The 16,224-nt window shown below is 47.4% G+C and overlaps 1 protein-coding gene across 1 annotated transcript; it reads left to right on the top strand.

Annotated features, from left to right (window-relative positions):
• The first annotated feature begins 12,451 nt into the window (after positions 1–12,451).
• Positions 12,452–13,219, top strand: LOC147115904 (uncharacterized). Its single transcript, XM_085990552.1, has 2 exons — positions 12,452–12,651; positions 13,006–13,219. The coding sequence occupies exons 1-2, from the start codon at positions 12,507–12,509 to the stop codon at positions 13,173–13,175; spliced, it is 315 nt and encodes a 104-aa protein (XP_085846678.1). The 5' UTR covers positions 12,452–12,506; the 3' UTR covers positions 13,176–13,219.
• Positions 13,220–16,224: the final 3,005 nt, after the last annotated feature.

Below are 16,224 nucleotides of genomic sequence, written 5' to 3'. Positions count from 1 at the left end.
CTCCTCCTCCTGCTCCTCCTGCTCCTCCTCCTGAGGTGGTGGTCCAACGTCAGGTGGCAGTGCCTGAATCCTGCGGAGAGCCAGGTTGTGTAGCATGCAGCAAACTACGACAAATTGGGAGACCCGTTGCGGCGAATACTGCAGAGATCCACCGGAACGATCAAAGCAGCGGAACCGCTGCTTGAGGACCCCAATAGTTTGCTCGATGATGTTTCTGCTCCTTTGATGGCTCTCGTTGTATGCCTCTTCAGCAGCGGTCCTGGGCGCGCGGAGCGGGGTCATGAGCCAGTTACACAAAGGATAGCCTTTGTCCCCGAGTAGCCATCCTCTTGGGGGAGGCTGTGCCTCGAACATGTCATGCACAGTACTCTGCCGCAGGATAAAGGCATCGTGGCAGCTGCCTGGAAAGCAGGCATTGACAGCCAGGATGCGCTGCTTGTGGTCACACACCAGCTGCACATTGAGAGAATGGTAGCCCTTCCGGTTGCGATACTGCTCCCCATGCTCCAGAGGTGCCCGCAAAGCCACATGCGTACAGTCAATGGCGCCCTGCACCAAGGGGAAGGCCGCGAGTCTAGCAAATCCCACTGCACGCTGATGCTGGCTCTCCAGGGCCATGGGGAAGGAGATGAATTGGCGTCTCCTTCTGAAAAGGGCATCGGCCACCTGGCGGATGCAGCGATGCACGCCGAACTGGGATATGTTCGCTATGTCCCCAACAGCGGATTGGAAGGAGCCGGTGGCATAGAAGTTCAATGCCACCGTCACCTTCACTTCCACCGACAGAGATGTCCTGCACCTGAGCTTTGGACGCAGATCTCTGCGAAGCAGGTGGCAGATCTCTGCAACCACCTCCTTTCAGAATCTCAGCCTTCTTACACATCGCGCACCACTCATGGTGAGGTAGGGGCGCTGCTGGCGGTATACCCTGACTGGGTAAGGCCTATGTTGCCGACGCCTGTTGCCCCCTCTGCCTCTAGCCAGGGCTGCCCCTCTGACCCCGCGTCTGCGAGCCCTATGCACATGGCGCTGAAACTCCGCGTTGGCACCCCATGCAGCCCCCATCAAATGCTGGCAAACAGTCAAATTTCCAACAGGGCACTTGCAGCGCTTTGGCCTGAGTCCAAAAATACCTGAGCTATTGCTGCACGAAACCAGTTAGCTCTCCTCCTTGTTGTGTGTCCAGAAATCCGTTGCACAAGAGAGTTTGCTGCAAAATGGCTGCCCTTTATACTGCAGGGTACGTGCCCTTTAATTTGCGCTCCCCGGGGCCCGCGTCGGCTGTGTTGCGTTCCATTTTACAAACGCTCTGGCCGCCAGCCGCACAATGGGGCGGTCCGACTGAAGTTTGGAATCGGGGCGCGCAAAGGGCGTTGCACGAGGATGTGACGTCATTTTCTGCGCGCGCAGCCGGCCGGGCGCTAAACTTTATGCCGGCGCTAAGGGTCCACTTAATTTGGGGCGAGGCGCAAACTGCGCTGCGCCCGGGCGCTACACGCATAGCGCCCGAAATTCACTTCTCTTAAGGCGCTAACTGCTGGCGCAACCAACTGAATTTCTAGGCCTAAGTCTGTGGTTTATAGTTTTTAAGGTTGCGGTGGTGTACCAAGGCCTTTCTGGTGCAGAGTGACTGTTGGTAAACCATTTAACTGGTGTAACTAGAGGGATTGATTTAATTTAAATCCAATTAATTAAAGGGGATACTAGCATCTAAAATCGGGCAGAGGGTGTCCATAACTAACAATAAAAAATTTAATTAATTACATAGAATGGAGCAGGTGATGTGTTAATGTTGCGAGATGTGGGAGCCGGTGAACCCCATTGAGGCTCACGGTGATTACGTCTGTGACAAGTGTCTGCTGCTACAGGAACTCCAGCTCCGTGTTGATGAGCTGGAGTCTGAGCTTCAGACACTGCAACACATCAGGGAGGGGGAGATGTACCTGGACTCTGTGTATCAGGAGGTGGTCACACCTATGAAGTTAAGTAATTCAGATGTAGCCCATGGTCAGGGACAGGACGGTGTGACTATGAATGAGGCAGGTACAGGGATCCAGGAGGTAGAGCTGGAGGAGCCGCAGCCCTTGCTCTTGACCAACAGGTTCGAGGTCCTTACTCCCTGTGGGGACAGGAGCAGGGACTGCAGGGAGGATGAGCAACCTGGCCACAGCACCGTGGAATGGGGGGCCATTCAAGAGGGGGTACTAAATGTAAAGTATGCGCATATACTTGATACAAAAAGGAAGAGACAGCTTGGAAGGGTTTAACTTAGGTCTTTACTTCATACCCACAGGCGGGAACTGAGGGGAGATCAGTACCCGCAGTACTATTTATACCCCTATGGCCAGGAGTGGTACTACGGTATCACTACGCCCTACAAAGTAGTGCTGCCCTGGCCATAGGGTTAAAGTAGCATACATATTACATACACAACATTCCTCCCCTTTTAATTAAAACGTACCCGTGCAATTAAGTCAACAGATGCACCATAACTAGGGCTAATAACATTTGGTAACACAACACACATAACATATTTACATCAGAGTTGTCTACCTATATATATATATAAAAAGAAACATGTTATAGATTCAGTCTCTGAGGAGGCCTCCTGTCTCGACTAGGATAACGTCTTTCTCTAGTCGGTCTCGGTGTAGGCGGCGGTACTTCCGTCACCACTTCATCGCTGGAGTCATCGGTGTCTGATGGCACATCCTGTGCCGTGGAGCTCACTGGAGTGCTGAACTCCTCGCCATCCTGAGACTTCTGTAGCGACGAGCTGGGCCGTGATTCCGCTGGAACAATGTGCTGAGACGTTTGAGGTAGTGAATCAGTTGGGTTTCTGGACTCCACAAGTTGATCAGCATGTCGTCTGATTATGCCGTCCCCAGTATCCACTGTGTACATCAAAGGTCCCTGGCGGGCCTTTATCGTACCAGACCGCCACTTTTCATTTCTATAATCACGGGCCAACACTTGCTGTCCCACCACGAAGCTCCGTGTCTGTCTGTCAGGAGCCCTACGAAATACTCGGTTTTCCACATCTCTCCGGATGTTTGGTCTGAGCAATTCGAGGCGAGACCTTAACCTTCTATTAAAGAACATGACGGCGGGGGCCTGGTTGGTCACCGTATGTGCAGCATTACGGTACGCGAATAGGAAGTTGTCCACCTTGTGTTGTAGTGGCAACCTTTCCTCCCCCATCGCCTTGATGGCCTTTTTAAAAGTCTGTACAAATCGCTCTGCCAGCCCATTTGTAGCCGGATGATATGGTGCGGACGTATAATGTCGCACTCCATTCCTTTTTAGGAATGCTTGAAATTCTTCTGCCACAAATTGTGGCCCATTGTCCGAACAGACTTGCTCGGGCACCCCGTTTCGGGCAAAAATGGTCCTTAAGGCTGCGACCGTCTTTTCGGCTGTCGTTGATGACATCTTTATGACCTCCGGCCATTTTGAGTGGGCGTCCACTACAATAAGGAACATCGCATCCATGAAGGGCCCAGCGAAGTCCACGTGGATCCTTTGCCACGGCGTTGAGGGCCACTCCCACGGATGTAGTGGGGCTTGGGGTGGTACGTTCTGTACCATCTGGCACCCTTGGCATGCTTTTGCTACTTCCTCGATGTCCCTGTCAATGCCGGGCCACCAGACGTAGGCTCTGGCGAGGCTTTTCATTTTGACACCCCCCAGATGACCTTTGTGTAAGTCCCTCAACACTTTATGTTGTAATTTTTGAGGGACCACCACCCTGGCTCCGCACATCAATGTGCCCCGGCATACGGACAACTGGTCCTTCCTTGCCGAAAAGGCCGGCAATGATGCGTCACCCTGCGCCGGCCAGCCTTTCACGGTCAATTCGTAAACCCTTGCCAGTGTCGGGTCATTCTGTGTTTCCCGCTCGATACATTGGCTGGTGATGGGCAAGTGTTCCATAACCGCCGTATGATATATTTCCACGGGGTCCTGTACTATCTCTTCGATCTCTGCAGGCAACGGTAGCCGCGACAGACCATCCGCATTGCCATGCTGTTTGGTACCCTTATATTCGATAAGGTACTGGTGTGCTCCTAAGAACAGTGACCATCTCTGTAGCCTTTGGGCCGTCATCAGGGGCACCCCTTTTGTTGGATTAAATATCGACACCAACGGTTGATGATCCGTCAGTAGTGTGAAACGTTGCCCATGTAGATAGTGGTGGAATTTTTTTACACCCCACACCAGACTGAGGGCCTCCCTGTCGATTTGCGCATAGTTTCTTTCGGCTGTAGTTAACGACCTTGAGGCAAATGCTATTGGCCTCTCCGTCCCATTGGGAAATTTGTGTGACAACACTGCCCCTATACCGTACGGGGAGGCGTCACATGCCAACCTCATTGGCATTTTTGGGTCAAAGTGTGCGAGCACTTCCTTTGATGTAATGAGTTGTTTACCCTTTTTAAAAGCAGCCTCACACGCTTCGTCCCAATTCCAGGAGACTCCCTTTTGCAGCAATGAATTTAGTGGATGTAAAATGGACGATAAGTTCGGGAGGAACTTATGGTAATAGTTTATAAGGCCTAAGAATGATCGTAACTGAGATACATTCTCAGGGGGCGGGGCCTTCACTACTGCCTCGATCTTTTCTGGGGACTTATGCAGGCCTTCCTTATCTATAATGTGACCACAGTATGAGATACGTTCCTGGAAAAACTCACATTTCTGCTTGTTCGCCCTGAGTCCGTATTGTTGCAACCGCAGAAGTACTCGCTCCAGGTTAGCGAGGTGGTCGTTATCCGTTTGTCCTGTCACCAGGATATCATCCAGGTAGCACTGCGTTCCTGGAATGCCCTGTAGGACCTGTTCCATGGTCCTCTGCCATATGGCTGGGGCGGACGCCACACCAAATACCAGGCGATTGTACTGGTACAATCCCTTGTGTGTGTTAATCGTTAGGAGCTTTTTCGAGTCCTGCTCCACCTCCATCTGTAAATAAGCTTGACAAAGATCAATCTTCGTAAAGTGTCTACCCCCAGCTAACGATGCGAATATGTCCTCTATCCGCGGCAGCGGATACTGTACCGTGTGCAGGACTGGGTTAATAGTTATCTTAAAATCCCCGCAAATGCGAACCTTCTTTGGTTCCCCCGGCGTGTTATTTGCAGATTTCTTTATAACTGGGACGATGGGCGTGGCCCACTCGCTCCACTCAATCTTTGTAAGGACACCTGCACTCTCTAAGGCATCCAGTTCTGCTTCCACAGCTGGCCGGATGGCGTAAGGCACCGGTCTGGCCTTACAAAACTTGGGGTTTGCGTCTTGAGCAATAGTTATTTTTGCTCTAATGTCCTTTAAGGTCCCCAGCCCTTGTTGGAACACCTCTGGCGTTTTTGCCAATAGTTTCGACAGCCTGCTTGTAATAGTTGTATCATCTGTGGTCGTCTCTACTTTTAACTCGTGTATCGACTTCCAGTCGAAATGGATTTTTCTTATCCATTCCCTACCCAAAAGTGGTGGTCCGCCGTTTGGTAGGACGTATAAATAAAGTCCTGGCACTTTTCTGCCATTGTATTTAACTGTTACTTGCATTTTTCCCTTCGGGTAAACTTTTTGTCCCGTATATGTTTTTAATTTGATTTCGGTATCCTTTAAGGGAATGCGTTTGAACAGCCTGTTATAATCTTGTTCATTAATTACTGATAGGGCTGAACCCGTGTCCAGCTCCATATTAACTTCGACGCCTGCTACCTTCATTTTAACCCACATTGTGCTGTGGTCCTCCGTTTTGTCTACACCATATAACTTGAGACATCCCAGACCTTTAGGCTCTGCTTCTGTGCCTTCCTGTGACTCGTCTGAGCTACTGTCAGATATCTTATGTATTTTTGTCCTTGCCTTGGTACTGCTCGGATTGCCCCCACTATTGGGTTTCGTACCCGACCGACAAACTTTCGCTATATGCCCCTTTTTCCCACACTGCCGGCATATTTTATCACGAAACCAACAATTACTTTGGTCGTGGGTGGTTTTGCCACAACGGTAGCATTTACCTTTGTGAAATGTCACCTCATGGGTGTCATAGCCGGTTGTATTTTGTCGTATTTGGGCAGCACCCTGTGCTGCCGCTTCATGTGCCAATGCTATTTCTATCGCCTGATCTAGGCTGAGCTGTTTCTTGGCCAGCAACCGTTTTCGTGTACTCTCATTTAACATGCCACAGACAAATCTGTCTCTGATCGCTTCCGCCAAAAAGGCTCCAAACTGGCAATGTTTGGACAACCGTCTGAGCTCAGCCAAATAGGCTGCCTGCGACTCATCATTCCTTTGGTCGCGTCTGTAAAAGCGGTACCTTTCCGCTATAAATGGTGGCTTAGGGTTTAAATGTTCCTTTAACGTATCAACAATTTGGGCATACGTTTTGTCTGCTGGCTTTTCTGGAGTAAGAAGATTCCTCAGCAGACCGTATGTTTTTGCCCCCATAGAATTTAATAAGGTTGCTGCCTTTTCGTCATCTTTCACCTTGTTTACTGTGCAATAAAGTTCATGCCTTTCTACATATGCGTCCCAATCTTCTATGTCGGCAACAAATTCTGACAACCGAGCTTCTTTAGCCATTTTTAAAACTACTGAAGAGGTTTTCCCGCCTTTTTCCACTAGATGGCGCTGTTATTTTTTTTTCTAAGAGAAAAACTTTCCCCCTTTTGTCCACTAGATGGCGCTGTTCATTTAAAACTGCTGAAGAGAAAAACTTTTCCCCTTTGTCCACTATATGGCGTTGTTCATTTTAAACTGCTGAAGAGAAAAACTTTTCCCCTTTGTCCACTAGATGGCGCTTTTCCCGCCTTTTCTCCCTCTGCTGTCAACGACGTCTCTCCAGGTTCGTTATTTTTGGCCCTTGCAGCTCCCGTTATTGCCACCGCCGCTATTACAACGACCTTCCCCTCTCGTGGCCCGCTAGTCCTCGTGGCTCCGTTTGTTCCCCAGATCGCCTGCCCGTTCTGGCCCTTGCAGCTCGCGTTCCCCGGGAAGGATTGCAGTTTACCTGACCCTGGGTGGACTTTTGCCCAGTGGCTGGAACGCCCGTTCAGCCTCTTCTCTCAGCTGCCGCAGCCTTCGCTGGAACCTCTCTCTCTCGCTCCGTTGCTGCCGCTCCTCCTGAACTGGGCGGCCTCCTTCGGTCGACGCTGGACTCTGCAGGCTGGTAAGAAGCTTCTCTCCCCGTACTGCTACCGATCCTTTGTTGCACCTTGTACTGGTGAGTTCGAATGTTCCTAGTCGCCAGTGTAAAGTATGCGCATATACTTGATACAAAAAGGAAGAGACAGCTTGGAAGGGTTTAACTTAGGTCTTTACTTCATACCCACAGGCGGGAACTGAGGGGAGATCAGTACCCGCAGTACTATTTATACCCCTATGGCCAGGAGTGGTACTACGGTATCACTACGCCCTACAAAGTAGTGCTGCCCTGGCCATAGGGTTAAAGTAGCATACATATTACATACACAACACTAAATAGAAATGTTGTAGTGGTAGGGGATTGTATTATTAGGGGGATAGATAGAGTTCTCTGCAGCCGAGAGCGAGAGTCCCGAAGGCTGTGTTGCCTACCCGGTGCCAGGGTTAAGGACATCTCCTCTGGGCTGGAAAGAAACTTGCAGTGGGAGGGGGTGGATCCAGTTGTCGTGGTCCATGTTGGTACAAACGACGTAAATAGGACTAGGAAGCCGGTTCTGTTAAAGGAGTATGAGCAGCTAGGGGTCAAATTAAAAAACAGAACCTCAAGGGTAATAATCTCTGGATTATTACCTGAGCCACGAGCGAATTTGGCTAGGACAAATAAAATTAGAGAGTTAAATGCGTGGCTCAAAGACTGGTGTGGGAGAAATGGGTTTTGCTTCCTGGGACACTGAGGTAGCAGTGGGGAAATTAAAAACCAGAGCGTGTCAGGAAGGGGCAGAAGGTATGGAGTAAAAGTTAAAGTAATAAAAAGGGCAAAAGCAGGAACTAAGTGTCACAAAACATATTTGAAAGTTCTCTATCTGAATGCACGTAGCATTCGTAACAAAATAGACGAGTTAATGGCACAAATAACTACATATGGGCATGATCTTGTGGCCATTACAGAAACATGGCTGCAGGGTGACAATGTCTGGGAATTAAACATACCAGGTTATTTAACGATCAGGAAGGACAGGCAGGAAGGAAGGGGAGGTGGGGTGGCTATGTTAATAAAGGAAGGAATCACTGTAATACAGAGAAATGATATTCGGTCAAAAGATCTGGATAATGAAACAGTTTGGGTGGAGGTAAGGAATAATAAGGGGAAAAAAACACTAGTGGGCGTAGTCTATAGGCCTCCGAACAGTTGCAACTCTGTTGGATGGAGTATCAATCAGGAAATAGTTGAGGCTTGTAATAAGGGAACATCTATAATTATGGGGGATTTTAACTATCATATTAATTGGACAAATCTATTTGGGCAGGGCTGCCTTGAGGATGAGTTCATTGAGTGTATTAGGGATGGGTTTCTTGAGCAGTATGTAACTGAACCGAACAGGGGGCAAGCAACCTTAGATCTGGTCCTGTGTAACGAGACAGGATTAATTAAAAATGTCCTAGTAAAGGATCCCCTTGGAATGAGTGACCATAACATGGTTGAATTCCATATTCAATTAGAGGGTGAGAAGGTTGGATCTCAAACATGCGTGCTAAGCTTGAATAAAGGAGACTATGAAGGTATGAGAGCGGAATTGAGTAGAGTGGATTGGGAAAATAGATTAAAGGGTAAGACGATACATGATCAGTGGTGTACATTTAAGGAGTTATTTTACAACTTCCAAAAAATATATATTCCACTGAGAAGGGTGTAAAAGAAAACACAGCCATCTGTGGCTAAGTAAAGAAATTAAGGATAGTATTCGACTAAAAACAAGGGCATATAAGGTAGCCAAATCTAGTGGGTGGATAGAGGATTGGGAAAACTTTAAAAGACAGCAAAAAATAACAAAAAGATTGATTAAGAAAGGGAAGATAGATTATGAAAGTAAATTAGCAAAAAATATAAAAACAGATAGTAAGAGTTTTTATAGTTATATAAAAAGAAAAAGGGTGGCTAAAGTAAATGTTGGTCCCTTAGAGGATGAGACCGGGAAATTAATGGTGGGAAATATGGAGATGGCAAAAACACTGAATGAATATTTTGTATCAGTCTTTACAGTAGAAGACACTAAGAATATCCCAACACTGGACAAACAGGGGGCTATGGGGGGGAGGAGCTAAACACGATCAAAATCACTAAGGAAGTGGTACTCGATAAAATAATGGGACTCAAGGCGGATAAATCACCTGGACCTGATGGCTTACATCCTAGGGTCTTGAGGGAAGTGGCGGTAGGGATTGCGGATGCATTGGTAATAATTTTCCAAAACTCCCTGGACTCAGCAAAGGTCCCGGCAGACTGGAAAACTGCTAATGTAACGCCCTTATTTAAAAAGGGCAGTAGACAGAAGGCTGGAAACTATAGACTGGTTAGCCTAACATCTATGGTAGGTAAAATATTGGAGTCCATTATTAAGGAGACAGTAACAGGACATTTGGATAATCATAATTTAATAGGACAAAGTCAGCATAGTTTTATGAAGGGGAAGTCATGTTTGACAAATTTGTTGGAGTTCTTTGAGGAAGTAACATATAAGGTGGATAAAGGGGAACCAGTGGACGTAGTGTATTTAGACTTCCAAAAGGCATTTGACAAGGTGCCACACAAAAGATTATTGCTTAAGATAAAAAATCACGGGATTGGGGGTAATATTCTGGCATGGATAGAGGATTGGCTATCTAACAGAAGGCAGAGAGTTGGGATAAATGGTTCATTCTCAGACTGGCAATCAGTAACTAGTGGTGTTCCACAGGGGTCAGTGCTGGGTCCCCAACTCTTTACAATCTATATTAACGATTTGGAGGAGGGGACCGAGTGTAGCATATCAAAGTTTGCAGATGATACTAAGATGGGAGGGAAAGTAGTGAGTGAGGAGGACATAAAAAACCTGCAAGGGGACATAGACAGGCTAAGTAAGTGGGCAGAGATTTGGCAGATGGAATACAATACTGGAAAGTGTGAGGTTATGCACTTTGGCAGGAAAAATCGTAGAGCAAGTTATTATCTTAATGGCAAGAAACTGGAAAGTACTGAAGTACAAAGGGATCTGGGGGTCCTGGTGCACGAAACTCAAAAGGTTAGTATGCAGGTGCAGCAAGTGATTAAGAAGGCCAATGGGATGTTGGCTTTCATTGCTAGGGGGATAGAATATAAAAATAGGGAGGTATTGCTTCAGTTGTACAAGGTATTGGTGAGACCGCACCTGGAATACTGCATACAGTTTTGGTGTCCATACTTAAGAAAGGACACACTTGCTCTCGAGTCAGTACAAAGAAGGTTCACTCGGTTAATCCCGGGGATGAGGGGATGGACATATGAGGAGAGGTTGAGTAGATTGGGACTCTACTCATTGGAGTTCAGAAGAATGAGAGGCGATCTTATTGAAACATATAAGATTGTAAAGGGGTTGGATCGGGTGGATGCGGGGAGGATGTTCCCGATGATGGGTGAAACTAGAACTAGGGGGCATAGTCTTAGAATAAGGGGCTGCTCTTTCAAAACTGAGATGAGGAGGAACTACTTCACTCAGAGGGCGGTAGGTCCATGGAATATGCTGCCCCAAAAAGCTGTAGAAGCTTCATCATTACATAAATTTAAAACAGAAATAGACAGTTTCCTAGAAGTAAAGGGAATAAAGGATTATGGGGAGCGGGCAGGAATTTGGACATGGGTCTAGGTTCGGATTGGTCATGGCCCTGTGGGTAGCGGAGCGGGCCCAGGGGCCATGTAGTCTGATCCTGCTCCTATTTCGTGTGTCTAATTCTGTAAGATTCAGGAGATGGTTCTGTGATAGTAGATTGGCGGTTAGGTTCAGATCAGCCATGATCTTATTGAATGGCGGAGCAGGCTCGAGGGGCCGATTGGCCTACTGTTGCTCCTATTTCTTATGTTCTTATGTTCTTATGTTAACGTCTCCGACGACCACAGCACCCACCACCTGGGCCCCAATGATGTGCACCGCTCGCTCCTCCAGGTCTGTAAGGGTGTGCAGGTCCGCCTCACCTCCTCCCGTTCATGGCTGCTCCCTCCTGTTGTGCGCAAACTTGGCCTCCAAGAAAAAGGAAAGCGTATGAGTGAGTGTGCAGCCATGTGTTTGGCAGAGGTGCCTACCATAGTTGAATAGCTATTAATGTATGCAAGGCGTGAGATGTGGATGTGACTTTTAGTAGGTGGGCATAGTTGTTGGGTGAGTGTTGGGGATGTGGCGGTTTATACACTGTGTGTACAGAGTGAGGTTGAGATGGTGGGATGTAGAGGTTTTTGAAGGATGTCCTCACCCTGACTACCCGAGTGAGGCCGTTGATTTTCTTCTGGCACTGGGTGAGAGTCCTGTGGATCACACTTCTGGCCGACACGTCCTGGGCGACCTCCATCCACATCCTTCTAAAGGCCTGTGGCAAAGACCTCCTGCCAGAGCACTGCCCGTCGGCGTTCCACGGGTGTGACCAGAGCCTCCAAAGCATGGTCGCTGAACTGGCTCTCTCTCCCTCTGGGCCTCTGATCATCCATGACTTCTTTGAGTGAAGGTTTGCAGCTCCTTGCAGGCCCAGTTCACAAGCAGCAATGATCAGAGTGAGGCTGTGCAGCATGATTAAACCTCCCCCCTGACGATTTTCTAATTGACAGCGCCGGAACTTGTTTAGCGCTCTGAAGGTAGCGCCCCGCACTCCGACGTTAGCGCCCTAAGAGAAGTGTGCAGCGCTCCACTTCCTTCTTGGGGCACTAAAACTCAATTTCGCGGTCGCCGCACTAATTAGTGCTGGCCGCTAAAGTTAGCGCCCCAAAATGGTCGATACTGAATTTTTCCCCCAAAGACTTGAGAGGAAAGCACCAGCCTGTCAATGAGGGTGCAAAGTAGATCAGGAGTGAAATAGCATAATTGTAGGCAAGAAGGGAAACAAAAGAGTAGAAAGGGACACAGTTCATTCTCAATTAAATGTTTAAATTGACGTTATATATGAAGACTTTCTTTTGGCTACAGCTGCACCCCTAGATGCAGTGTTTTCCACTTCCAGCCCCACTGAAATGGTCCAAAATCGGGCAGTAAAATGGACAAAAACCAAGGCCAGAATGTCTGGAGCACGGCCACATCATTTGCAGGAAATTACAGAAGATGATTATTCCAAAGTGCGCAGTTATTTCTTTATTACCGATATTGCGCCGTATTAAAGCACTTCCTAAATTATTAATAACATTTGGTTGGAGCCATTTAAGGAAGTTGTTTACAATCACGTGGCAAATAGATTGCTCAATGCTGCAGTTCCATCAAAGTGCCTGAAACTAAGAGTGATACTGAAACCAGCTTGTTTACCATAGACTTCGAGAACTACCAAGGAGAGACAGCAGCTTGCAAAGTCGCTGAGACGGTGCAATGGGGGAAAGCTACAAAGTGATTGTGGTGTGGATGAAAGGGGAAAAAATTACTGTTGATGTTTCACAGTCAGAGACAGAATTCAATGAGATGAATATCCTGAAGTTCAAGGAGAAATTGACTGAGAAGATTGTAGGATTTTCAGGTACGTGGGTAACAAGTGCCATATGACTAAGGAATGGCCTTCTGAAATTAATCTGATGAAAATCGGGTGGGCAATCCGCTCCGGCAGGTGATGGAAGTTGAAAATTGCCCCCCAGATGTTCTGTACACCTAATGGGAGAGTGGCTGTGTGTATCACAGCAGAACTGCATTATGCTGATATTGAAATCAATAGGGTTTAACCCTAACTTTGGAATTCAGCTTTCTGGAGGTGATGCTGGGTCTAAATGTATTTAATCCTAAAATCAGAAGAGTTATTAATGATGGTATTTAGGATGCGTTTGCGGTTCTGTTTAGGCTTGTTTTTTTCTCAGTTTCTCTCTTTTTTCTGTTTTAGCCAGCGCAGAGGATCTGCGCCTACTTTTTGCCAACAAGCTACTGGAAGATGAAAAGAAATTCTCTGATTACCAGCTCAGGGATAAATCCACAATAATACATCTGCCTGGAGGAGGGGAACCTGTACCTGAACCTAAACCTAAACCTAAACCCCAATGTGCATTGTTCTAAATTTTACGGATAAAAGCAAACATTAAAGTAAATTTTGCATAATATGTTCCTGGGCAATAACTTTATTTTCCTACATCATTACTAATAAGTATTATAATTAAAAGATCATACAGTGACGTGGGACACTTACAGGGTTGCTTTACAATAGGACCATGTGGAATTATAATTAATGTCCTCAATAACTTGGTTGTGCAGGAGCAGGTGAAATGAATGGATATTGAGGTGGATAATTATGACTGTAATCATTAAAACACCTCGGTCTGGAGTTTCCGCTCGATTGCGGTGGTTTTTTCGGCTCAATTCCCCCAATATCAGCGCAAAAGTTTGCGGAATGTTAAGCGGAAATTGCATTAAGCGCAAATCGTATTTCCGCGATCTTTTGCGCTAGTTTTAAAAACATCGCGCTAGAAGCAGGCCCCGCCCACAAAACTGGCCACGCCCCCCCCGGGGTGAATTAATCACCATTGGGAGTTTCCGCTAATTGCGCTCATTTGCAGGCCTTCGAGGAGGCTCCAAAAATTAAGCTGGAACTTTTGGTTGCAAGGGCACTAATAGGTACATTTTGAAAGGTTTTGAATAATTTTTTTTTAACTTTATTAAGGAACCGACTACAGTACCCCAATCTAACTAGAAAATAGTTGAGTAGATTTATTTACAAGTCATTTTCAGTCATTTAAAACCGGATTACTCACATGTGGTGGATTGACACTGTGATTTAAAATGCTTATATTTTACGATAAACCCCATTTTCAGCTGTATTAATCAAACTTTACCAAGTTACCACTTAAGTATATCAAGGACTGGTTTTTAAAGCAAAATTCAAAAAAAAAGTTAAGTTTTAAAATGCTGCCCGACTGTGCTGATTCATGGCAGATCTTGTGTTCGGCGTTATGCAAATCCGTTTGAGTGGAAACTCAGGGTGCAAAAACAGTTGTTAAAACGGGTGCAATTTGCGATGCAATCATGGATTGCGCCCAAAGCATCAGCTTTACCCCAACAGGGATCTGTCAGGAAGTTCCTTCAGTTTCCACTCAGGCAGTAGCACAACATTGCTCTACGTTCCAGAGGCTGAATGTCAAATCTCCGATACCTCCTCCGACCTCCCCCTGGACTATGGCTCTACCACCGAACATCAAGCCATCCTTTCCCAGACCATCACTGACCTTATCTCCTCTGAAGATTTTCCCCCCTCGGTCTCCAACCTCATTGTCCCGAACACCACACAGCTCACTTCTACCTCCTTCTGAAGATCCACAAGCAGGACTGCCCTGGCAGACCCATCATTTCAGCCTGTTCTTGCTCCACGGAACTTATTTCTTCCTATCCCGACTCTATTTTTTCTCACATTGTCCAATCTCTTCTGACTACATTCATGACTCTTCCAATGCCCTCCGCCACTTTAACAGTCACCAGTTTCCTGGCCCTGACCGTCTCCTTTTCACTATGGACGTCCACTGCCTCTACACCTCCATCCTTCACCAGGACGGCCTGTGGGCCCTCCACTTCTTCCTTGAACAGAGGCCCAACCAGTCTCCAACCTCCACCACACTCCTCCCCCTGGATGAATTGTTCTCACATTGAACAACTTCTCCTTTGACTCCTCTCACTTCCTCCAAATAAAAAGTGTTGCTATGGGAACCAGTATGGGTCCTAGCCATGCCTGCCTTTTCGTGGGATAGGTGGAACATTCTTTGTTCCAGTCCTACTCAGATCCCCTCCCTCACCTCTTTTTCCGGTAAATTGATGACTGTATCAGTGCCGCTTCCTGCTCTCGCCCCGAACAGGAAAATGTCATCAACTTTGCTTCAGATTTCCACCCTTCCCTTGCCTTCACATGGACCATCTCTGGCTCTTCCATTCCTTTCCTTGACTTCTCTATCCAAATTTCTGGGTAAGGCTTTTGACCAATATCTACTATAAGCCCACTGACTGCCACAGCTACCTTGATTACTCTTCCTCCCACCCTGCTTCCTGTAAGGATTCTATTCCATTCTCCCACTTTCTCCGTCTCCATCGCAACTGTCCTGATGATGCCACCTTCTACACCAATAATTCCAAAATGTCTTCCTCTTTCCTCAACCTAGGATTCCCCACCACTGTGGTGGACAGGGCCCATTTCCAGCACTTCTGCCCTCACCCCTTACCCTCCCTCCCATAACCACAATAGGATTCCCCTTGTCCTCACCCTCCACCTCACCAGCCATCACATTGAACAGATTATCCTCCACCATTTCCGCCACCTCCAGCATGAAGCCACCACCAAACACATCTTCACCTCCCCTTTTAGCATTCTGAAGGGATTGTTCCCTCCGCAACACCCTGGTCCACTCTTCCATCACCCCCAACACCCCCTCCCCTTCCCACAGCACCTTTCCATACAAGCGCAAGAGATGCAAAATCTGCCCTTTCACCTCCTCTGCCCTGAGCCCCAAACCCTCCTTTCAGGTGAAACAGCGATTACTTGTACTTCTTTTAATTTAATATACTGTATTCGCTACTCACGATTTGGGGAGAAGAAATGCAGATTGGGTGCTCGCTTTGCTGAACACCTCCGTTCAGTCCACAAGCGTGACCCTGAGCTCCCGGTTGCTTGTCATTTTAATTTTATGCCCCACTCCCAATCTGAGCTATCTGTCCTCGGCCTCCTACACTGTTCCAATGAAGGTCAACATAAGCTCGAGGAACAGCACCTCATCTTTCCATTAGGCACTTCAAAGCATTTTGGACTCAACATTGAGTTTCTATTTCAGATCATAACCTCTGCTCCCATTTTTACGGTCAGCAGGTGCTGGTAATGATTCTGCTATTCATGGCCTCGCCCCTCCCTATCTCTGTAATCTCCTCCAGCCCCACAACCCCCGCTCTCGCCCACCCCTGAGATACTTGCGCTCCTCTAATTCTGGCCTCCTGAGCATCCCTGATTTTAATCGCTCAACCATTGGTGGCCGTGCCTTCAGCTGCCTAGGCCCGAAGCTCTGGAATTCCCTGCCTAAACCTCTCCATCTCTCTACCTCTCTTTCCTCCTTTACGACGCTCCTTAAAACCTACC

Source organism: Somniosus microcephalus, chromosome 6 (assembly GCF_052327205.1).
Source record: "Somniosus microcephalus isolate GS21.2 chromosome 6, FLI_Smic_1.0, whole genome shotgun sequence".
In the NCBI taxonomy this organism is placed as follows: domain Eukaryota; kingdom Metazoa; phylum Chordata; class Chondrichthyes; order Squaliformes; family Somniosidae; genus Somniosus; species Somniosus microcephalus.
The sequence above is the reverse complement of the archived record's forward strand: the minus strand, read 5'-3'. Positions and strand labels throughout refer to the sequence as shown.